At 54.0% G+C, this 22,258-nt stretch overlaps 2 protein-coding genes and 1 long non-coding RNA gene across 4 annotated transcripts; all 3 read right to left on the reverse strand.

The window, feature by feature from the left end:
• Positions 1 to 207: 207 nt before the first annotated feature.
• LOC127695284 (uncharacterized) lies at positions 208 to 6,788 on the reverse strand. Its single transcript, XR_007979934.1, has 3 exons — positions 4,207 to 6,788; positions 3,772 to 3,956; positions 208 to 3,601 (listed from the first exon to the last, which is right to left on the reverse strand). It is a non-coding gene; the product is annotated as an uncharacterized LOC127695284 (long non-coding RNA).
• Positions 6,789 to 8,860: 2,072 nt separating this feature from the next.
• Positions 8,861 to 11,681, reverse strand: Mrpl28 (mitochondrial ribosomal protein L28). Its single transcript, XM_052196842.1, has 5 exons — positions 11,334 to 11,681; positions 10,474 to 10,626; positions 9,930 to 10,064; positions 9,753 to 9,839; positions 8,861 to 9,210 (listed from the first exon to the last, which is right to left on the reverse strand). Exons 1-5 carry the CDS (start codon positions 11,619 to 11,621, stop codon positions 9,100 to 9,102), a joined length of 774 nt encoding a protein of 257 aa, XP_052052802.1. The 5' UTR covers positions 11,622 to 11,681; the 3' UTR covers positions 8,861 to 9,099.
• Positions 11,682 to 12,818: 1,137 nt separating this feature from the next.
• Pgap6 (post-GPI attachment to proteins 6) lies at positions 12,819 to 21,653 on the reverse strand. 2 transcript variants are annotated; one of them, XM_052195474.1, is made up of 13 exons: positions 21,386 to 21,653; positions 18,371 to 18,545; positions 18,063 to 18,264; positions 17,740 to 17,867; positions 17,277 to 17,545; positions 16,856 to 17,175; positions 16,332 to 16,422; positions 16,128 to 16,251; positions 15,751 to 15,887; positions 14,871 to 15,049; positions 14,649 to 14,795; positions 13,531 to 13,647; positions 12,819 to 13,220 (listed from the first exon to the last, which is right to left on the reverse strand). In XM_052195474.1, the coding sequence occupies exons 1-13, from the start codon at positions 21,501 to 21,503 to the stop codon at positions 12,924 to 12,926; spliced, it is 2,304 nt and encodes a 767-aa protein (XP_052051434.1). In that variant the 5' UTR covers positions 21,504 to 21,653; the 3' UTR covers positions 12,819 to 12,923. The 2 variants fall into 2 exon arrangements, with proteins under 2 accessions (XP_052051434.1, XP_052051433.1); XM_052195473.1 differs by having other exon boundaries at positions 18,057 to 18,264.
• Between the last annotated feature and the right edge of the window lie 605 nt (positions 21,654 to 22,258).

Raw genomic sequence — 22,258 nt, forward strand, 5'->3', positions numbered from 1 at the left:
TGAAGGCAGGAAGAGTAAAGGCTTATCCAAGAGGGCTCATGTAGGTCCCTAGAAGGAAGCAGTTACCATACCTCCTCCAAAACAGAGTCTCACTGTGTAGCTCAGGCTGGCCCAAGCTTTCCAAGTGCTAGGAATACAGGAATAAATGTGCCCGGCGTAAATTTTACTTTATTGCTTTTTATTTATTTTTACGTGCATTGGTGTCTTGTCTGCATGTAGTATGTCTGTGTAAAGGTATCAAATTTTGGAGTTATAGACAGGTGTGAGCTGCCTTATGGGTGCTGGGATTTGAACCCGAGTCCTCTGGAAGAGCAGTCAGTGCTGTTAACCACCTCTCCCGGCCTATTTTATTCTTGATGAAAGTGCGGCAGAGCTGGTTGTGGTGACATGTGCCTTTAACCCCGGCACTTGGGAGGCAGAGACAGGCGAATCTCTGTGAGTTCAAAGTTAGCCTGGTCTACAAAGCGAGTTCCAGGAGAGCCAGGGCTGTTATACAGAGAAACTGTCTTGAAAAAAATCAAACAAAAAAAAAAGAAGCATGCTGCTGTAATATTAGCATGACCACGAAGTGGAAGCCTCAACCATTCTGCAGTAGCTGCCACCTCCCAGTGACATCAGTGTATAAGGAATAGGAATGACATAATAGCAAGGTGTGCTAACTGCTCGTGGGCGGTGTTAGCTAAGGTGCTCCTGTGCTCACTCCAGGGTAGGGCAGGAGGCCTTAACTCTGTGCCAGCAGCCACCCTGGCACAGGCAAGACCCATGACCGAATTTATTTATTTTTTAATGTATTTGGGCACAAGCTAGCCAGGGTCTATATGTAGAAGTCAAAGCACAACTTCTGGAGGTTGATTCTCTTCTTCTACACGTGTGTCCTTGGGATTGAACTGGGGCTGTCAGCCGCAAGCTCTTTCACCTGCTGAGCCATTTTGCTGCTGGCCCCAAGTTTCTCCTCCCCTTGTATCCCCTGGTGATGTGTGTTCTGAGCTGGCACCTTGCATTATTACCCTTGGTGTTTGTATTTCGCCCAACAGGAGGAGCATGACTGTCCTAAATGATATGGTTCAACGTGGCTGCAGTGTTAACCATTATTGAGATTTCTAAATAATAGGTTATATGCCAGCCAGCATTACAATGGACTGTTCCGATAGCTCCTGCTTCAAAATGCTGTGATGGCCGAGTGTCTGCCTTTCCCTCCCAGGTAAGAGGTGTCCATCCACAGTGGAGTAGAGAAGGAGTTATTCTGCCTTACTAGCACGGTCACTTCGGAGATGGACACTGTGGCCACCGTTTGTGCCCTTTGGACTATTATGTGTTCCAGGCCCAATCAGGTGGCAGCATGCTTCTCCCCTGGGTTAGACTCCAGAGGTCCTCACAGCCATGTCCTCCTCTGTCCAGCACACCATTTCCCTGCCAGCCTAAAGGAGTCCAGAGCCAGTAAGGCAGGAAAGCAGTGCAAACAGGCATGAAGGCAGTGCTGGGCCAGCTCTTCCCCCTTGAGTGGACCCTAAGAAATAAACCCTTCCCAGAGTACACCTCACACCTTCCTACTGAGGTCCGACTCCCTACTGTCTTAAGGGGAGTCATCCGTCTGGAGCAGGAAGGAGAATGAAGATACCAAAGTAACAGGCAAGTTGATCATCGTCAGCAGGTAGGTATGGAGGATGTGAGGTCAAGTTAGCTCTTTTTGATACCCTCAGCCCAGTAAGCTGTCGGGGAAGGATAGCCTGCTACCAAGCCCAATTACCCCTACCTCCACCCCAACTAGGAAACCTCGGGAACACAAGGGAATGGCGCCAGCTACTCTGGAGACTCAAATACTTGCTGTGTCTTGAGTGTCCTCTTTGGCAAAGTGAGGATCACTCAGTGGTCCATGCACAACTTGCACGGACGAGACTTGAGTAGCAGAATAAATTCTACTGCCATGCCTTGGTGTATGTCTGGTAGAGGAAGGAGCCAACTGGCCTCCCTAACCTCAGCACCATTTGTCCGGGGTCGGCAGTATATTCTCCCTTGTGAGTGTGCCAGGCCTGAAAGAGACTCTGCAGGTGTTCTTTCATACTTGGCTACACCACCCCAGACCACTTCCTCTTCCTGTCGGGGTACACCAGCCCTCCTTCTGCCCACTGCCACCTCACTCCTTCTGTTCCCACCCTTCCCATGTCATTTGCCATCCTTCCCAGCTTCTCGTTACATCTTCGTAAGCCCGTGCTCCGGGCACTCTCACACCCGTGTTAGTGGGTATTAGTTTTCCTTCTATCTGGCTCTGCTGAGTTGGCCCCCACCAACTTGCAAAGTACCCATCAGCCACCTGTCTGGCAGGTGGCCAGGGGATATCCAGACAGGTGAAAAGCTATCACCTAGGATGGGTAGTAGCCAGCACACCTTCAGCCCTCTCATATGCTCCTCCTTCTATCTCCCACCCTCTCCACCGCTGTCCTGAGATGTCTCTCTCTGCTGCCTAGGAACCCTGTGGGCAGCGGCGGCCAAGTTCTAAGTATGTGATTATGTATGCTGGGGTCCCTCCGGCCCCTTTGTTTCCGCAGAATCTGTCTTGGCAAACAAAAGTGCACTGGATTAGCCACAGTGGATTAAAAGATTTGCTTCTCAGAGTTTACCTAACAACCTACCAATCACATCGACAGCAGCTTTCAACCCCCAGGATGCATTTACCAGGCCAGCTGAGAGCTCATGGCCCATGGGCAGCAGGACCTGGCTGTATCCAGCCCCAGATACAGCACATCCTCACAGTCACCACTGCCGTGGCCCAGCACGCCTTCCCAGCAGCTCCTACAGACTCCCTCAGGTAGACTTTGGGGAAGGGACAGGACCCAAGTAAAAGGTGGAGGCCCAGAAATGGGGACTAGGTCTAGCCAGAGGATGCATTAGGGACCAGGCCTCTCTTTTGCCCAGCCTGGCCTGATGCATCCACGCATGTCATACATGGCAGCAAGGACAGAAGCAACATGGAGGGTGGCCACAGGAGGCAGGTGATACACACGGCTCATCTGTACTATGGCACATGGTTCCTCCGCTGTCACCCCGCAGCATGTGCTCTGACACACACAGACACACACATGTGCACGTACGCTGTGCACGCGTGTGTGCTCTCTCTCTCTCTCTCTCTCTCTCTCTCTCTCTCTCTCTCTCTCTCTCTCTCTCTCGCATGCCCCTTTGATCTCCAAAGGGGACTCCATTGACAAGCTCTTAATCGCAGCTGCCTGTGCAGGGCTGTGCTCTGAAGTCCCGAGTAATGGGATTTGGCGCTTCTGATCTATCTGGGCTGGCTGCACCCCCCCACGCCCCTGTTATAGGTGGACATTTTTTTTCTGTTGCTTTTTTCCCCCTTATTGAAAACAAAAAAACAAAAAACCCACATGCTCCTTAAACCATGCCGATTTAAGGCGGATTGCCGCGGAGCCCTGGCACGGTGGTCAGGACACGAAGGGCCTGGGCTAGGCGGGGGTCTTTGAAGCTGCCTCTGTATGGAACCTGATGTGAGAGACCAACCAAGGCGGTTTTCGGGCCCGTGGTGGTGTGGTGTGGCTCCATTCTGCTCATAGACTTTCTTTTGTCTCCTCCCTTGACCCTTCCATGGACCCTGTGGGGTGAGAATCCAAAGTGAAGGTTCGGTGGGAGAGTGTGTGTGTGTGCTGAGGGTGGGGTGGGCTGAGGGCAGGGCTACAACCACAAGAACAATGGGCGACAAGGACCACCTACATACACCTGTCCACCCATTCTTCCATCCGTCTGTCCACCCGCCTGGCTTACCTCACCTGCCTGGCTCCAAGTGCCTGATCGCGACCCACTGTCCCGCTGTCCGCCATGATGGGCTTGGCTGTCCGTCCGAGCACTTTCAGCCACTCTAGGAAGCCGGTCCCTGCTCTTGGCCACTGTGTGGCTGGGAGGCAGAAGCGTGACTCTAGGCTGCAGCTCGGGCTCCTGCCGCCTATTGGCTGAGGCAGGGACCAGATGACGGGCCTCAGAACCCTATGGTAGCCATGGCAACCAGCCCCTTTAGACACCGCCACCCCCCAAGCCACTCCTATTTGCGGAGGGAGCAGGCAGTGCTGCCAGTGGCCCCATGCCAGTGTCCCTTCAGAGGGACGACTGGGATTGACTATATGGTAACTGTCCCCACACTAGCTATTAAGCATTTTTGTTATGTGTTTCATACATGTGCCACGTGTAAGGGTCTCTGTCTACCTTATGGTCTCTCCTGTGCTGTTCCATGTCCTGCTTGATTCCCTGGCTGAAGAAGAAACAATGCTCTGTGAAGCCCCTACTGAGAAAAGGACTTCAGGTCAGGCTTGCCCCAGGGGCTCAAGGCCAGGCCCATGCTGGTGAAACACCAGTGAGAAATGGGAATGGAGGGCAACAGGGGGGAGAAACCCCACCCCAGCCCCGGGTGGGGAGAGCCAAGATTTCCACCTACCTCAGATGGAAGTTTGTCAACGTTGTCTCTATTCACAAAGCACTCCAAACTCTTATCATAATGGCATTGCCTGCTGAACACACACACCCGCCACCAAGAGCTTCCCAAGGCCCTAAGTATGGCCCTGCTCTCTATGGACCTGGGTGCCGGACCTGGAAAGACTCTGGAACCCTTCTCAGGGTACAGGGCCCTGAGAACATGTACCCACAGAGCCAACTAATATTAGTCCCTAATGAGACATTCCAGGATACCCCCAGAACAGAGCTATTCGGCAAGAATATGATGCAGCATATCTCCATGGACTGCCCATCCTGGTTACAGACCCAGAGCACCTTGAAGCAACCAACATCCCAGTTCTAGGACATTCAGAGCAGCACTGCCTGGCCTAGAGTCCTGCAAAGGCCTCTGGGAACTGCCAGACTGCATCCCACCTCCTAGGTAAAAGCCCAGACCACATCTGCTGAACTGCGTCTCCTCCGGGTCTTCCAGGAGCTCCTTAGAGAAAGCCAGAGCCTGCCAGGCCCCAGAAACTTAAGTGGCCAACAAAGAGGGTCCTGCCAAGAGAAAGGGACCAAAGGGCCAGGATTGGTCCCAGGATTCTTACATCCAAAGAAGCAGGGTGAGAACAAGCAGGGCTGGTCTTAGGGGCGCCGAGCTTGGATGGGTGACTCAGGGACCATCCCCGGCCTAGCTCACAGCTCAACTGCTTCACACTGGTCAGGCCTGGTGCCTCCTGAGCTGACAGGTCAGCATCTGGAATTTTAAGGGTCTCCTTACCATACTGGAGGCCACCAGTAGATGAATCTCATCCACCGGCAGGGTATGGGTAGGAATGGGTGCCTGGGCCAGTTGGTTGTGGGAAAGGGTCCATTCTACAGCGCAATGTCAGTTTAGGTAGGTTGGGGTAAGATGGGGTGATGTGGAGTTCCTCCTGCTGGCTGAGCTCTTCGGGCCCAGGGATCCAGCTTGGGATGGCTCAGAATAGACAGGAGAAGGCCTGGGTGCCAAAGAGCTGGACCTGTGTTTGCAGGATGGGTTCCAGTTGTCAGGAGACCTTGGTGGTAGCACAGACCAAGGCAGGTAGATGCCATGCAGAGGCAGGGGTGAAGTGAGTGGGCCTCCAGTGGTTTCCTGGGTCCCAGAGTGCTGACAGGACACAGAACAAGGTCAAAGGTGCTCAAGCAAATCCCCAGGGCCCATCTGCACTCCCCTGCCACCCTAGAGGCCACCATGGGGATCAACATGAATGTCACTCTCTCAAAACAAGTCAGGTACAGAGCTCCAGGCTGGGCTCACAGGCCACCTTAAGTCATCTCACCTTTGAACAGCGAAGGCTCTTTCTGGCCCTGGTCTCATTTTTAACTAGAACGATGGATTTGCAGTCTCTTGGGCCTACACTGCCCACCCCCAGCGAACAGGAATAGCAGCAGTGAGGAATCACAGCTGCAATGACACAGCCTCCTATTGGCCCTCCTCACAACCAGCCGCAGTCCTTTTGACATTAAGGCTGACCTCAGACTGTTGTCACAAAAACATACTTTGACGGTTAGTCTTAGTACGTACCTCCAGTGCAGGCCCTGAAACAGAGCACATGGACAGGTTGGTTCCTGGGCACACAAAGAACCAGGGAGAGTGGCTAAGGCCGCTGGAGTGGAGAACTCATGGCAGGCAGGAAAACAGACAGGTTCCCAGAGCTGGCATCTCAGCCCCTAGTCTGCGTGTGGTTGGCCTCAGCACCTATGTGTGTGCATGTGTGAGCAGGGACACTGTGTTACGTCAGTGACTCCACTGGTGAGAGCCGGGACTCTCCCTCACCACACCCCAGAAAGCAGCACAGCACAGGGTATAGATGGTTTAGGACCTGCCTCTGACCTGAGTCATTTTACTAGGGTAAGAGATAAGCTAAACAGCTGGGTGGTGGTAGTGCATGTCACCTGTAATCCCAGCACTCTGGAAGGCAGAGACAGGAGGATTTCTGAGTTCGAGGCCAACTACAGAGTGAGTTCCAAGACAGCCAGGGCTATACAGAGAAACCCTGTCTCAAAAAAACAAAAACCAAAAAAAAAAAAAAAGATAAGCTAAACATTTACTATCGAGCATCACAGTTTTCTGACCTAAGGATGTTGGTGAAGCTGGGCATGACTCACACCTATAATTCCAGAACTCAAAAGGCTTGAGGCCTTCAGTTGGGCTAAAGTGAGGCCTGTCTCAAAAAACAAAAACAAAAACAAACAAACAAAAAAATTGCCCGGCGGTGGTGGCACACACCTGTAATCCCAGCACTCTGGGAGTCAGAGGCAGGTGGATTTCTGAGTTCGAGGCCAACCTGGTCTACAGAGTGAGTTCCAGGACAGCCAGGGCTATACAGAGAAACCCAGTCTTGAAAAAAAATCAAAAACCAAAACCAAAACCAAAACCAAAAAAAAAAAAAAAAAAGAGAGAGAGAATGTAATGAAAAAAATGTTACATCCCACTAGAGTGGGGCTATTCTGGGAATCAAGGCTAGGGCCAGATGTCTGCCTGGCCTTCTATAGGGAAAAAAAACCTTAGACCTCAGCAGAGGTGACTAGCAGTGACCTATTCAGGCCACATTCAGTACCTGTTACTGGAGATCAAGATCAGAGCTTTAAAGATCTTAATTAAGCCGGGTGGTGGTGGCGCACGCCTGTAATCCCAGCACTCTGGTAGGCAGAGACAGGCAGATTTCTGATTTCTGAGTTTGAGGCCAGCCTGGTCTACAGAGTGAGATCTAGGACAGCCAGGGCTACACAGAGAAACCCTGTCTCGAAAAAAACAAATCAAAAAAAAAATATTTAAGATCTTAATTAAGTGTAGCCCTTGCCCTGTTCTGGTTATATCCCTCAAGATAGCCACTGTCTCTTGAGGCCCTAGAAAACTGACACAAGATATTGTACAGGACCTAGCCAAGCCTGGGAGTGGGATGGCAGTGTGTGTGTGTGTGTGTGTGTGTGTGTGTGTGTGTGTGTGTGTGTATATGGGACATGAAGGTCTGGTGTTCAAGGCCAGCCTGGGCTACATAATGGAGATCTCCTCTACAAAAAGAATAAGCAACAATAACAAAAACTCTACATAGGTCCTACTTGATCCAGGCCTTGGCAGTAAAAGAAATGGATAATCAGGCAGGGCGCTAGCTGAACCAAGCCAGACAGCGGGGACATTCTATTCCACATCCCAACAAGGACCTAGCCCTGGCTGGAGGACACTGGTTTAAATCTGGACTCAAATTTAAAGCCAGTGATGTGGGAACCATACTGACGATGATTTAAAAAGTTAGGGAAAGCCTTTTGGGTTTACCAACACACTAGCTGGCCAAGTAGTGTTTACTTTAGGTTAAAAAAAAAAAACAAACAAAAAACATTAAATTACACTCAGTGAGATGGCTGAGCAAGGCCTAACTTTGATTCTTCCACATGGTAGAAGGAAAGAATCAACTCCCACAAGTTGTCCCCTGACCTCCACATGCGCCACGGCACATGGAAGCACACATATACACTAAATAAATGTGACTTAAAATTTTAACCTAATAATTATACACAGAGCAAAAGAATTATGTGATATGCAGGGACAGAGAGGCCAGAACAAAGACCTGGCATACACCCCTTGGGCTCTGAGCCCAAGACAAGCCCTAAGCCTTGCATATGTCTAGGTGGGCCCTCTGACACTGGAAGGACTGCATGCCAGCTTTAGATTTAGCATCCAGGACACAGCCGAGCACAGGCATCCCTACTGTCTCCCTTCAGGGATCCCAGTCAGTGACCAGGCCCTAGTTAAGCAGACACCTAATGTTCCTTTGACACCAGCCAGCTGTGGGGTTCTGGGAACTTAGCTCCTACTACCAATTCATCTTCCTCCACACATCGTTAGAGAGACCCTCCTTGTCCTTCCCAAAGAAAGGAAGGGATTTCAATGGTAATGCCTCTGAGCCCCAAGATCTTGGGACAAAAAAAAGGCCCCAAAGTTACTAATTGGCTTGGCTTCATAGCACAAGCTGTAGCCCCAGCCACAAGCAATGGAGGCCGTTAAAGATGGGGGCACAGAAGTCATGGCCTCTTCCATCCATTGTGCCCCGCTTTCTGCATCATTGCAGGGGAGAATGCTGACAGAAGCTCTGGACCCAGAAAGCTTCCCCCTTTCAGCTCTTCATGGCATACGCAGAGACCCTTCCCAGGCCTGGCCCTCGTCTCAGGCTCCGTTCCTGTGCCCGGGGAAACCATTCCAGAGCAGGCAAGGGTATACACTGGATATCATCCAACTTGCTATGTCCTGATGCCCTATAAACACCAAAGAGGACCTCAGTGCCCACAGCTCAGAAGGGCCAGCAGCTATGGCTGGACAGTGCGAACAGTCCACCTATGTTTCTGGGGCAGAGAAATGACTGGGACAAGAACACACAGGACTCCAGACTTCCAAGCAAACCAACACACTTTACTGTGGCTCAGACTGCTCAGACTTTTGCTCATTCCAGCCCAAGAACTCTAACGCCGTAAGGACTCGGCCAACATGGACAGGCATCTGCTCCGCTCCAGACCTCCACGAGTCCTGGCACAGTAGGGTTCTCTGAAAAGTTCCCTACAGGACCTGTGTGCTCAGCACATGCCAGGTGGGGTTCGCCCACTGCCCACAGGGGAGGCTGAGCCCAGTGCTCAGGCGTGGTCACCGGCTCTCTTCTGCACCACTGCGGGCCTGGACAGAGCCTGCTCCTGAAGCCGCTGGACCAGCTCCTCTACGTAGACCTTGAACAGGGGTACAGGGTCCTGAAGGGGAGAGGTCATGGTGAGGCTCGATGTAGCCCAGGGATGGCGCCCTAAGGAGGGTGGTAGCCAGCTGCTTCTGGCTGAACATGGTGAGGAACCGGGGTACAGAAGGACCAGGGGTGTGTGTGTGTGTGGGTGTGTGTGTGTGTGTGTGTGTGTAAAATACAGCTTGCCATCCTGGAGGGCAATCTGACCTCCAGAACACAAATGTTTTCTTTTGGACACCAAAGCTCACATGCCCTGTCTTCCCTGAAAACGGTGGCCACCACAGGCTCTTCTGGGAAATGGACACAACTGGACGGTTCCAGGGGATGCTGAGTGATTAAGAAAACGCCTATTGCCAAAGATCCAAGAGCATTCAGGGAGAGAGAGGTAGGCGTCAGGAGACGAAGCACGCTACACGTCTTCCAAATAGAAGAAACCAAATGTTGGCGGCATTTCAATGAGGCAGTCCCTAAATGCTAGTCTTCCCCTCCCCGCCTCCCCCGCACTCAACCTCAGTGGCCTGACGTTGGCCAGTACACAGGCACTGGCTCGCTCACCTTCTCCTCCAGAAGCCTCTGCTTCTCCAAGGCCTCCTCCAGGGTCAGGCCAACCCACTCGGCCTCGGCCTCTGGGATGACAAAGTCCTGAACAAGCAGGAGAGGACTATGTGAGGTGTGGGGGCCAGGCGGGAGCCTTGGGCAGCAAGCAGGGTGGGGGGGAAACGCTCAGCTCACCCTGTACTTGTCGTAGATGGCTGCTCTCCGCTCGGGGTCATCGGGGTGGAGCTGGGGGTCCTGGCGAGCCAGCCTCAGCAGCATCCCTCGCTTCAGGTCCATGCCAAACTTGGAGCACAGGTCCTCCTTCGGGGTCTGGCAGAAGGTGTACATAGGACCAGGTGCTACAGCAGGCTCCCGCCCCACCCCAGCAGCTGACCCCCTGGGGTCTTCTTCAGCTGCTGGCAGCCGTAAGCTAGACCACGACAGAACAGGCAGTGGGATCAGCGCCAGCATCTACGCCTGCACGGACCGGGCCCAAGGCAATTCCAAGAGAAAGGTAAGAGGTACCTACGATCACTGGTCAGGCCAGCAGCTCCCAGAGTGACCACGGCGAGTCGGAAAGCTTCAGGGGGCTGCACCAATGAGGACTCAGTCCCACTGTATTGCCAAGGCTCCTAATGGCTACCCTGGGTGCTCCACACTCCCTACCCACACCTGTGCAGTACACTCCACACTTCCCTTGCATCTGACAAGACCTTGTAGTGCACTAACCACTGCTTGCCTTGAGAATATAGAAGTCGAATCCATAGGCCTCATCAATGAGATCCAAGGTCCTCATGGTCACGGTCACTGTGAATTTCTTGTCCAGGATTTCACTGTAAAGCTCCCGAGTGAACAGCTGGGGCTTCCACACCTTCTTCACCCTCTTGGAGAGCTAAGTGTGCGAGAGAAACTTGCTGTTTCCCTACAGACCGAGTGGGCCCCAAAGCACCCTTCTGAGAGCTGGCTGAGCCATGCCCTCTTCCTTCCTCAGAGGCTCCTCAGAACCACTGATGCTAGTCATGGCTCCTGGGCTGGCTCTGGAGACCCACCCACCTGGATTCTCTCAGACTAGCTCTAATGGTATATGTTCCAGATTCTCACACAACTGAAACCACTGGCAAGTGAATGGCGCCCTGGAACATACTCTCTCCTCCCACAGCACTTTGGCAGAGCATCACCAGAAGAGACAGACCCAGGCTCTGCTCTTGTAAGCATCTCAGTCTTTGTAATTTTTATGTAGAAGGAAGCAACGCTATTCTGTCATGTCACAAGAATTAGAGAAATGCGCATAGAAACTAGCAGGTGACTAGATTTCATTTCTCCCTCCTCCTTCTGCACAAGCTTCGAATATATCCTTCCTTTCTTGTCTCCATCACTACCCCGCTCCCTCCTAACTTTTGATGGCTACCTGATCCAGGACCACCCCACTTTAGGACTGCAACAGACTTTTCTATCGGAGTTTTCCAAATCCTCGCCGCCTCACGTGTTAGCGTGCTCTGTAAACAAAACGCTTGTGCCAGTCAGGCTGACAGTCTGTAGCGGCCAGAGCAGAGCCTGCTCTGCAAAGCACGCAGAACCGCCGAAATGCTCCGCACCCACCTTGTCGTTGTTGGCGTATCTGTATCCCAAAATTATGCCCTCTCCACCCCACAGTCCCTGCTGGGACATTGGAGGGTAGTGAATTGGAATGGGTACGTCCTCAACGCGCTCGCGCTGCCCGTTCTTGGGGTTGATCTTGAACTTGGCCCCGTGAGGTTTGTAGTGTACCGGGGTCGGCGTCCGTTCTTCTTCCAGTGAGCGCAAGAAGTGGGCGGGCAAGCGCGCACAGACGCCCTGCCGCAGCCGCAGCTTCTGCCACAGGTGCACGGGGTACCTGTGCAACGGCATCGCGCGACCCTCTACTTCTGGGAGAGCGCTCCCGCGCCTCCCGGAACCGGAATAGCGTCAACGAACGTGCGCCTTTACTCACTGCCCATTGGCAGGAACGCCCATCCATCTAAACCAATCCCTTTCCCTCCGCCTCCTTTAGGGACCATGAAAAATTATCTACTGCAAATGCAGTGGTTCAAGGCACCGTCTGCCAAGTGCAGCCCAGGAGTTCCCCAGCAGCTTTGGCAGGCCTGTTGGGAAAGGCTACCCTGAGCTCAGCCTCCCTTTCCCTCCAGGGACGCAAGGAAAAAAAAAAAAAAAAAGACACTCATTTGGTTTGAAAAATCATTGTAGAATATTAAATTCACCAATTACATAAAAATATGCCTTCATATCTTAGAACAGCAACTTTTTTACCACTTCCCCCACTCCCAACAGTATATACATGTTTCCCCTTTCTGGGGCTAAAGTGTGCTTTGGTGGTCAAATAAAGGATGTTAGTAGCTTGGGAAGGAGCCCAGAAGCCTACACCTGTAATCCCAGTACTCAAGAGCAGATGGGCCTCACAGTGGGAACCATACAGACAGGGCACACGGCCCTGCCAGCTCAGTGATCCCAGGAGACCAGAACCCACTCCTCTGTCCTCAGCTGATCCAGTAGGCGTCAGCCTCATCCAAGTGCCTAGGACCAGCCCAAGAGAATGCTCACCAGCCTGGGGCCTAGGACCCTTAGGTGAGGAGGGAGCAGCGGCCAGCCTTGTGTGCCTTCTGGAGCCACACCTCACACAGCTGAGCAGCCTGCTACCTCAGGCTCTTCCCAAGGTCTCCCGCTCCAACAGACAATGAGGGAGGGACAGCACATGCACCCCAGGTCTTAATCAGCTCCCTGATGACCTTGGACTCTGTCATATAGCAACTGCAGCAGCAGGGCATCCCCATGCCAAGGCAGGGTGGCCTTCAAGGGCATACGATGTCAGGGACGGTGACCTCTGTGCACTCAGCCTTCCTTGCCTGTGGGCCTCACGTCACAGCTTCCCAAAGGAAAGGGACCACGGGGATCCCTTATCTGCATCTTCAGCCATAGCACAGTGATTGCCCACACATGGTACCTGTGGTCTCCAGGAAGAAACAGCTGTGACCTACAGAGGAATTGGCAGCAGCCATAAAGATTTTTGGGGTGGAGGGGGTCTTCTCCTCTGGAGAAAGAAGCCAAGGGTGTCAGGACAATTTTATTCAGATGGAAACCTGGTTGGGGCTAGATGGGCACCTCTCGTTCCTGTCCTAGCTGAAGAGGTCTTCAGATGCCCACGAGCCAGCCTTATCATGTCACTGCGTACAACTCATCCCGATCATTCCTGCAGATCTGGTAGTGACAGGGGAACTTCTGCAAACAGGCCCAGGACCCAGCTTTTTCCTCTCGTGGTGGCAGAAGAAACGCTGCACTACCAGCCAGTAGGATATGCCAAATGCTGTGAGTGTAGTAGTAGTTGTCACTGGTCATCATTGAAGTGTACATGGCGATGCCTACAGAAGCCATGGAGATGCCAGGCAGGAGGTAGAAGACCCAGCGCTGCCATGAGGTAGGGTAGCACTGGCGCCGGTGCCCACAGCGGTATATCTAGAGCGGACAGCCACATGAGAGTCAGTCAGTGCAGGCCAAGTGCAGTTACAGTTCCCAGAGGCCCAGAGCCAGGAGCTACGGGATCTATCTAGATCTCCACCCATCGGCAAGAGAACTGCATGTGGACTCATGCCTAGCGGCTGTCAGCCCAAGACCTAAGGCACACAGCCAGACTGAGGCTCTATGGGCAGCTGCTACTGGCTCTGAACAGATGTGGAGTTTTGGAGCCCTCCCAGCACAACTGGAATTAAGGGCCTGGCTCTCCTCTCCCTGAGTCTGGACAGGAGACATATGCCCTGTTCCTTACCCACATGGAGGCCATGATCACAAAAGCAAAGACACAAGGTCCCATCAAGTTCCAGATGCCCCTGCGATCCATCTGCAAGGACATGGCGATGACGAGCGTGCCCAGGACAAGCAGTACCTAGGAGAGACACAGTGGTTTGTGGGGTAACAGGAGCCTGTAGCTGGAATCACCTGTGATGGCACAAGACACACAGGTGCTGGTGGCCAGGCGTGCTGATTACCCAGCTTAGTCTCCCATCATTCTGGGCCCTCGACTCTGTCAGCGCCTCTTTTTTTTTTTTTTTTTTGGTTTTTTGGATTTTGGTTTTTTTTTCCGAGACAAGGTTTCTCTGTATAGCCCTGGCTGGCCTCGAACTCAGAAATCCATCTGCCTCTGCCTCCCAGAGTGCTTGGATTACAGGCGTGTGCCACCACAGCCCAGCTGTCAGCTCCTCTTAAGTGTTGCTGGCAGATTCTGCCCAATTCCTGCTTGGCCCCTGGAAGGAAGTGTCCTTCCTCTGGTCCCTTTACTGTGTCCAAAGGACATTTTGAGGACTAAGTGGTGATGCCCACTCCTAATGGGCAGTCTTGTACACACTTGCACGATCCTGCCTACAGGATCCTTCCAGGCTCTCTAATCAGGATGGCGTTAGATGCAACCTGGGAGGGGACCCCACCCTAAGTTTCCATCTGCCCACAGCCTGACCGTTCATGTCCTCGACACTCAGCCTGATGGGTCCTCATGCCTCAGAACTTTCTCTGCTCGCTCTTGAGATGATAAAGAGTGCCCCATGGGTAGTACCCAGCCTGTAGACAGAGGGCATAGTTCAAAAGCACCGAGAAGTCAACTCTGCTGTCCAGCTGGACCCAGACAAGGAACCCAGGAGCATGGCTGAGGTTTCTCAGGGAGGCCTGGCCTGGCTCCTCTTTGAGTTTAGGGTCTTGATTCCTCATTTTCTTTCCTGGAGTCCTCTGATGGCTACACCTTCCTTTCATAGCTTCCTAAGACTTCCTCCAAGAGTGGCAAGTTCTCATGTGAGATTTGACCAGCCCTCTGTTTTGTCCCTCTTTGCCACTTCGCGTACTGTATGTGAGGGCCTCTGCTTCCCTGGAGCCAGGCTGGCATCAGAGACCACTCACCTGCTTCAGGATTGTCTTCAGACGGGCCATGCAAAGAATGGTCACCCAGGTGGACGCCCCAGAGCCCAGAAAGTCGCAGTACTGTAGCGTGTCATAGTTAAGGATGCACAACACTGCCTCCCCAGGCTGGTCACAGGCATGGTAGAACTGTGAGGTGAACAATGAGCAATCAGACCTGACCTCCCCACCCCGAGCTCCCTGGAGGGTCAGGGCCAAGCCTACCGTGGAGAAGAACATGGTGTAAAAGTAGACAGAGGCCTCAACCAGGAAGGAGCGGTGCAGGGATATAGCAATGGGGGCCAGGAACATGAGGTTGCTGAGCGTGAGCAGAAGCGCTGCTGCCCTCTGCTGGGCTACGGTCTGGGCTGTGCTGTTGTCGGTGCAGCTCCACCCACGCCAACCTGGGCGGCACACAATACCCAGGTGTGAGCTTCTGAACCCAGAAGGATGCTGTATAGACAAGCCTAATGGAATCCACGGGTATAAGAACATGGGTGGGCAGGCGTGGGCAAGTGGGGACAGAAGTGGAAGATGCAAGTAGACATAGGGGGTCTGGACGAGTATGTGCATCCACAGCAGGAGTGGTCAGGAGTGGAGAAGGAGGGAACGGCATACTTGGTACAGGGAAACAGGTATAGATATAGACATAGTCAGGTGTGTAGACATAGACAAGCGTGGTCAGGTACATCCTGCCGTGAGCTGGCATGAGCATGGAGAAAGCTGTGTGGACAACAGGTATGTGTAGGTAAGGGCAGGTATGATGAGTTGGTAGGGACAGATGTAGAGATACGTGGACACGTAGGAGCCAGTGTGGCATGTAGGAACAGACAGAAACAAGTGTGAATATGTAGACACTGTTGTGAAAAAGTGTGGATCGATATGTAGTCACAAAAAAAGTGTGGGACACAGCACAGGCAGTGGGCAAGGCAAACAACTGTAGGCGCTGGGTGGATAAGGACGGGCAGGGCGCAAGCACGTTCAGGAGGCAACACCTCCCCTGCCAATCAATGTCCCTCACGCCTGCACTGGGTGGGGGCCGGGGAGCGTGAGGTGGAGTGGGAGGAAACGTTAGCCCTGCCTTGCTCTGCAAACTCATCCTCACCTGCCTTGCAGCTGCAGCCTGCGTACAGATAGCCGTATCTGCGGAGCAGGAGACACTGGCCGTAGGGCCCGCAATCATTCAAACAGGGCACCAGATACAAGATGGTCTCCACGCGAACCGCGGCCTGTTCACAGTCCCTACAAAGAAGCGGCCTAAGAAGGCTGGCTGTAGCGCTCTTGCTGGTGGCTCTACCACTGGGACTCCCAAGGCTAGAGCCTCGCCCTCCAGGCTCCACAGCTGGGATTCCCGTTTGCCCTGCTTGTGCTGTTAGGGGATGGGGGCAGGTGGAAAAGGAGAACCCCTCCTATCTCGTGGGTGCTCCCCGCTCTTCAGTGCTACCAGCCCATGTCATGGTGCCCAGGCCCAGATTCACATACTCAGAACTCTCAGGGCACACAAGCTGCAAGGAGAGGTACCAGTTGTCTGTCTCCGGATAGGGGATGATGAGGTTGGCCATGTGAGATGAGGCACTCAGAGACATGGGATAGCCCTGGAAGAAGGCTGCACGGGGTGGGAGGGCCTGTCAGTGGTGGCTAGAGGGGCCAGTCAGTCTCTCCACCAAAACTGCCTGCCCAGAATACCTGTGGTGCAGTTGAGGGAAGTGTTGAAGCTGAGGAAAGGTGAGGCAGCGGTCACACAAGCTGCCACCAAGGTGCCATTTGTGACCTCTGTCTGGAAGGGGAAGTAGTGCAGGTTAGCCATTATCACCTCTCAAAAGGCATCTAAGGAGCAGCTTGCCTCCCCACCTTGTATTTTAGCCTGGTCAGGTCAAGCTCGGTACTTTTCTGAGGGGAGGGAAGCCTCCAGCTAGCCCGAAGTTCATCATAGTCCAAATTTTCTTCAGCTGAATTATCTTCAGCTACCTCCTGTTCCGGCCATTTCCCTGACTATTTGCAGATATAATTATTTAACTTTCTGACAGGGACAGGGCTTCAGCTAGGGGAAAAGTCTTTTCTCCTCAGAGGCATATCCCCTTCTGGCCCATGCTATTGGTAGCACATGATGGCCTGAAAGGCCCCTTCACCCCAGTCTCAGAGCTGAAGTTACCCTGAGCCAGGCCCAGGTTACAAGCAGCTGCAGACAGCTTCGGTGGGCTTGCAGATACCTTGTTAGTCCGCAGGACGACGATGAAGGAGCCTCCACTGTCCATGCCTGTGTCAAGGCGGAGTTGAAGTACAGAAGGCATGCTCGAATGCACCAGCACGAAGGCCCCGTTCAGGGGCTGGAAGTGTACAGATACCACATCTGTGTCCTCCCTCAGGACTGGATAGTTCAGGAGACAGAAGGGGCCACTGTCTACCCTGCTACTCCTGGCCGGGTCCGGGTGGGCAGCGCTTTGGGACGGCTGGACGACAGAGGTATCAAAAGTCTGGTTTGGGACATTTTGTATAAGTTGATGGAAGGTCACACTCCACGGCCTACATGCTGTCAAAAAGACATGGGGCTCAGCCGGATGAAAACCCAGAGTTTTAGGGGAGGTAGACAGAGCCAGCACACCCTCTCTCCTCCCCTCCCATGGAGCCCACCTGTAAAGGCAGCTTTAGCAGTGAAGCCCACTGTCACGTGAGGGTCAGCCAGGCTCTCAACTGTCACTTGTAACCAGCGGCCCCAGGGCGGAGAGGACAGTAGCAAATGGCAGGCTGGAGCGAGGCCAGAGCAAGCCAGCACCCTCTGGAAGTTTCTCGGCAGGGTGGTTGCACCGGCTGTAAGACGAACTGGGCAGCCGGGGCTCATACTGGACACACAGCCCTGCAGTTCCAACCGAAGCTCCTGGGTGTATTCAGGGACAAAGATCCTGTGGCAAGGTGGTGACTCAGACTTGCTAGCTCACGCTGTGTACTTACTTCTACCATGCCTAGGGGAGATGTCTAACCTCTCTTCCCAGCGTGTCTCTAAGCTCTCTCACCTGCAAGATGAGATGATCCCACCCGCCCTAAACCCAAAGGTTGCCGCTACAGGACCAACTTGACCTCCCTGCTGGCCACTCACTTGAGGTAGCTGGGGTAGGAGAGCAGCGTCTGTGGGAGGGGAACATCAGGCTCTAGGATGGAGACTTCAACCGCCCTCATTACCAGCATTTCAGGCTGGAAGATGTAGGCACAGGTGGGAACAAAGCCCTGGGAGAGAACGAGGCAGGAAGTGACAGTGGTCAGAGAATGCAGGGTGTGAGCCAAAGGAGAAGATGGGGAACAGAGTGCATCTAGGGTCGGGTAGCTGAGAGTAAGGCCTGCCCAGACATGGACAAGAGGCTGGGTCCTCCACGCATCAAGGGCTTCGGCCTCCATCCCAGGAGGTCAGCCCCTCACCTTCACCTGGATCTTCTGGGAAGAGGGAGGGAGGTGAGCAGCCAGGAACCAGTCCCCGGGGGCTGGGTGGGAGACGTTGACTGAGGTGTTGCCCAGCAGCATGGTGCTCAGCGGAGTGCTGATGTGGAAGGAGGCGTGGCTCCACGTGTTGTCAGGGAAGCTGGTGCCCAGCGGGTTGATGACGGGAGGGGCGCCAGAGCGGAAATGCCTGGAAGAGATCAGGTCAAGTAGGGGTCAGAGCCCGGTTCTGGCCAGGCATAGATGCGGGGTGGAGGGGGGGGGGAGGATGTGGGGACAGAGCACTGGATACCCACACTGTGATCTCTACGTCGCTGCACGAGGGACCTCCCTGGGACACGTGCAGCAGCCAGCGCAGCAGCACCGTGTCCGGGGGCACGCGGAAGTGGAAGAGCCGCGTGCTGCCATACCAGCTGTAGAAGGACAGCTTCTGTGGGGCCTGTGAGAAGTGCTCAGATACCAGTCCAGCCTCTGCAGTGAAAAGGTAATCATCAGGTGGGTGGGGCAGACAGGAAGCACGGGCGCCCCATGAAGTACTTGTCCGTCAAGTCCTAGACCCACCCTCAACTTTGTCCTTCAGACTTTGACCTTAGCCAAAGTAGAAAATGCCTTCTGGCACCTGTCAGTTGCCTGCAGTGAGCATTAGTTTCTCCTAAAAATGAGCAGTTAGTTAGGCCTCAGCCTCCTCTCTCTAGACAGCAGGGCACTCTGCCTTCTCACACTGCAGCAACTTGTCAACAATGAAGCCAGCGCCCTCAGAGCCACCACCGCCTACAGGTGGGCCCTCCCAGGGTGGGTCTTGCACTATATCCTGTACCTCCAGGCCAAGAGATAGAGACTGAAAGGCAGCAGCTGGCAGCCTGGAAGGAGACCCCACCCCTGCTAATATCTACCCAGAACACAGGGCCACAGCAAAGGCTCCTCCCACCTCAACTCCTCTGAACCTCCCAGAACACCCAGGTAGGGAGTTAGGTTCAGAAGGTGGCTGTCTCTCCAACTTGTTCTGACAGCCAGATCCCTCCCTAATGAGGGACTACAGTCCAGAAGCCTGGAACCAGGGGACACGTGGACTATCCACTCCAAATGGGTGAGACCTCCAACTGCCCTCAGGACACACACCCATGCATGATGAAACAAAGACAAAAGACCAGGCAGATAAACTCTCCAAAGCCCCCAGACTGCAGCATCAAGTGGCCTTGGGCCCTGCATCATCTTACAGACTCCTACCCCATACCCAGTGCCAGCTCAGGTCTTGTGCCTGTATGATCTTGGGTGTCCCTTACCTCTCTAGATCTCTGTATCCCTATGGGCAGGCTAAGGCAGACTGCTTGTCCCTTTGAGGTTAATGAGTAATAAAGTGTTCTAAGAGAAACACGGTACTATTTGGCACCCGACCCACTGTGAAAGTGGTGCCCGGTCCCCCCAGGAGAGAGGAGAGGGAGTCAGGTGAGCAGCTGGCTTTCTTGCCAGACACGTGACTCCTCCAAATAGAGGCACCTGGAGAAAAGATAGCAGCCTGCTGGAGAAAGCTAAGGGAGCTGCAAAGGAGCCTGGCGTGGGGGCAGGGCAGAGTGAAGCTCCCTCGGAGAGTTCCAAGCTCTCTGGTATCTGTAGGTCCCATTCAGCAGGTAGAGGACTGAATGCCAGGAGCTGCTACATTGTAATATGATCATGGAGCAGGAAAAAAACTGTGAGGCAGACTACTGCTCTCCCAGCTGAGGTAGAACAGGTTCCCCACCCCCTGGGACTGCGGGGTCTTGGATAGGCAGATACCCAAACCTCTGAGGAAGCCCAGTAGGAGAGATCACCCTACAGTGTGCAGCATCCTTAACCTGCTAAGGGAAAAGCCCTTGGGCCCCACAGAGCCTTTGTGAAGGGAGAGACACTTGGAATAGTGCTAACATCTGTGATGTTTGGAAACGTAGATGAGACCTGCTAGGCTTGCCTTAAAAGCAAGTACCAAACTCTCATGTCTAAATAACCCATCCAGACTTCCTTGATGAAACACACTGACTTGGTTGAATATAGGACCTGGACAATTGGTATGGTAGGGTGAGCCCCATGCGACATTAGAAAGGATGGGGAGGGTCAGCTGAACAAGCCCCTGTCTGCCCCAGACATCTCCCCCCAGTGGCATAAGGTTGAGTAGGGAGGGGGAAAAGAAAGTCCTGAACTTTCACTGGGAATTTAAGCGAAGGTACTCTGCCCCACACACCTTCCAAACCCCAGCAACTGTCAGAGATACTGCCCACCTACACGTCAAAACATGTCGAAGCAGCCATGGCCACAGAACACCAGTCCCTCACCTAGGCAGCCATCCGTGATCACTTGGGTTTAATCCCAGGGCTAGGGAAAAAGGAGCAAATAGGAAGTGGTATGGAGCAATTTATCAGGTCTTTAGGGAACACCGTCTTTCATTTCAAGCTGTGCCAAGCTCAGAAACCAGAAGAAACAAGAGCTCCAAGGAGCAACATTTCAGAGAAATGGGTGTGTGTGTGTGTGTGTGTGTGTGTAAACAGGATGTAGAGTCAGCATCAAGTCCAAGCAACACCAGGTAGTACAAAGGTCTCCCGGGGAATTTCCCGGTGGCACTGGACAAGGGAGCACACTCATCTTTGCTATTTCTAAGTGTCTAGGGGTAGGCAGAACTATCTAACCCTGTCCTACTTCAAGCAGAACCCAGAGGGTCAAAGATCTAACTGCCTCCTTAAACCGTAGTCCAACCCGTTCCCCCTTAGAGAGCAGAAATACAAAAAGCAGTTGGAAAGCTCCCCATAAGGGAGTACCCTTTCGTTACATCCATTCTGGTCAGCCAGCTTCTTTAGGGCCAGCTGGCAGCACAGTCGGCGAGAAGCAAAATCAGCAATCAAGTGTGACCTTCCTAGGATTGGAATATGAACACAATGTTGGCTAGATCCCCTAGTCCAGGGTCTGCCCGACTTTCTCTAGCTCTACCCTTCTACCAGATGATGGCACTTCGGTCCCCACGGTTCAGCTACTCTTCGGAGATAGGTTCCTCTACCTCCCAACTCTTAGTCGCGCCTCTACAGCACAGGAGAGACGGATCGGTAGGGTACGCTCCAAGTGAGCGAACTCGGCGGGCCCGGAACGGAAAAGCGGGCATGGGGGGGTTTCTGACCCGGATGCCCCGCAGGGGGCGCAACCCAAGATGAGAACCTGAACCTCGTTTCAACGCCCGCCAGGTGAGCGCACCGGTGCTCCCCTTGTCACAATCCGCCCCGCCCCCCACCGCCCCCTGCCCTCTGCCCCCGGCCCGCGCCCCCGATGGCGCTATAGGCCCGCGGGCTCACCGCTCTCCTTGCTGTTGCCGGCGGCGGCAGGCGGAGGCCGAGCCAGGAGCAGCAGCAGCGGCAGCAGGGACCCGGCCGCTGCCGCCCGCGCTGTGCCCCCGGCTCCAACCCGGCCCATGGCTCGGCGCTCGGCCCGTGCTACCCGGCCCGCGTCCCGCGCCGCTCGCCCCCGCCTGGGCAGCCCCCGCCGCCTCTGCGGCCGCCACCGCTGCCTCTGCCCGGAGCTCCCATGGCTCGGATAGACCAGCCGCCAGCGCCCTGGGCACTTCCGCCTCCGAGGCCCCGCCCCGCGGGGAGCCGGCCTGCGGTCTAGGTCCCTGAGGATGCTGGACCGCGTCACCTTGGCCAGAGTGGAGGCGAACCGCAGAGGGCCGGGAAAGTCGCATTTGAAGGGGACGCGGATTCACTGCCGATTGCTCAGCTTGTGGGGACGGGCGGCAAAAGATGAGGGTCCTGTAGAACGCTTTGGGGTACCAGGCGACAGACGTCACGTGGGAGACTCGGGGCGAGGTGGGATACCGGGTAAAGGGGCCACCAGACCGGATGCGGAGCAGAGGGATCACTCGGGACCTGGGCGAATTCGGGGCCAAACAGAACACGAAAGGACACTGGACTGGGGTTGCGATGCTTTGGAAGTTAGGCAAATGGTCGTAGAGGAGGCACACTATGGGCCACACAGATAAAATAGTTATGTGGAAGGCAATGGGAGCATATAGAAGCGTTACGTGGGACTCATTTGGAGACAGGAAGCCAAAGAACTCAAAAAACGGGGACCGAACAGAGGGGCCACGCAAAACGAAGTGCAGAGTAGATGCGAACTGGATTTATAGGATGTCCGAGCCCGAGGGCCGTCATACAGAGCACAGCAATATA

This window comes from Apodemus sylvaticus, chromosome 10 (assembly GCF_947179515.1).
Source record: "Apodemus sylvaticus chromosome 10, mApoSyl1.1, whole genome shotgun sequence".
Lineage (NCBI taxonomy): Eukaryota > Metazoa > Chordata > Mammalia > Rodentia > Muridae > Apodemus > Apodemus sylvaticus.

Bases quoted from the DNA above. Each gene is read 5' to 3' on its own strand.
- Mrpl28 (XM_052196842.1), bottom strand. From the start codon at position 11,621: ATGCCGTTGCACAGGTACCCCGTGCACCTGTGGCAGAAGCTGCGGCTG. The intron at 10,627-11,333 runs GTGGGTGCGGAG...TCGCACACTTAG, and splicing joins GATACGCCAACAACGACAAG to CTCTCCAAGAGGGTGAAGAA. The intron at 9,840-9,929 runs GTGAGCTGAGCG...CTGCTTGTTCAG, and splicing joins CCATCTACGACAAGTACAGG to GACTTTGTCATCCCAGAGGC.
- Pgap6 (XM_052195473.1), bottom strand. From the start codon at position 21,503: ATGGGCCGGGTTGGAGCCGGGGGCACAGCGCGGGCGGCAGCGGCCGGG. The intron at 17,546-17,739 runs GTGAGTGGCCAG...ACCTTGCCACAG, and splicing joins TCCTACCCCAGCTACCTCAA to GATCTTTGTCCCTGAATACA. The intron at 16,423-16,855 runs GTATCTGCAAGC...TTCCCCTTCCAG, and splicing joins TCGTCCTGCGGACTAACAAG to ACAGAGGTCACAAATGGCAC.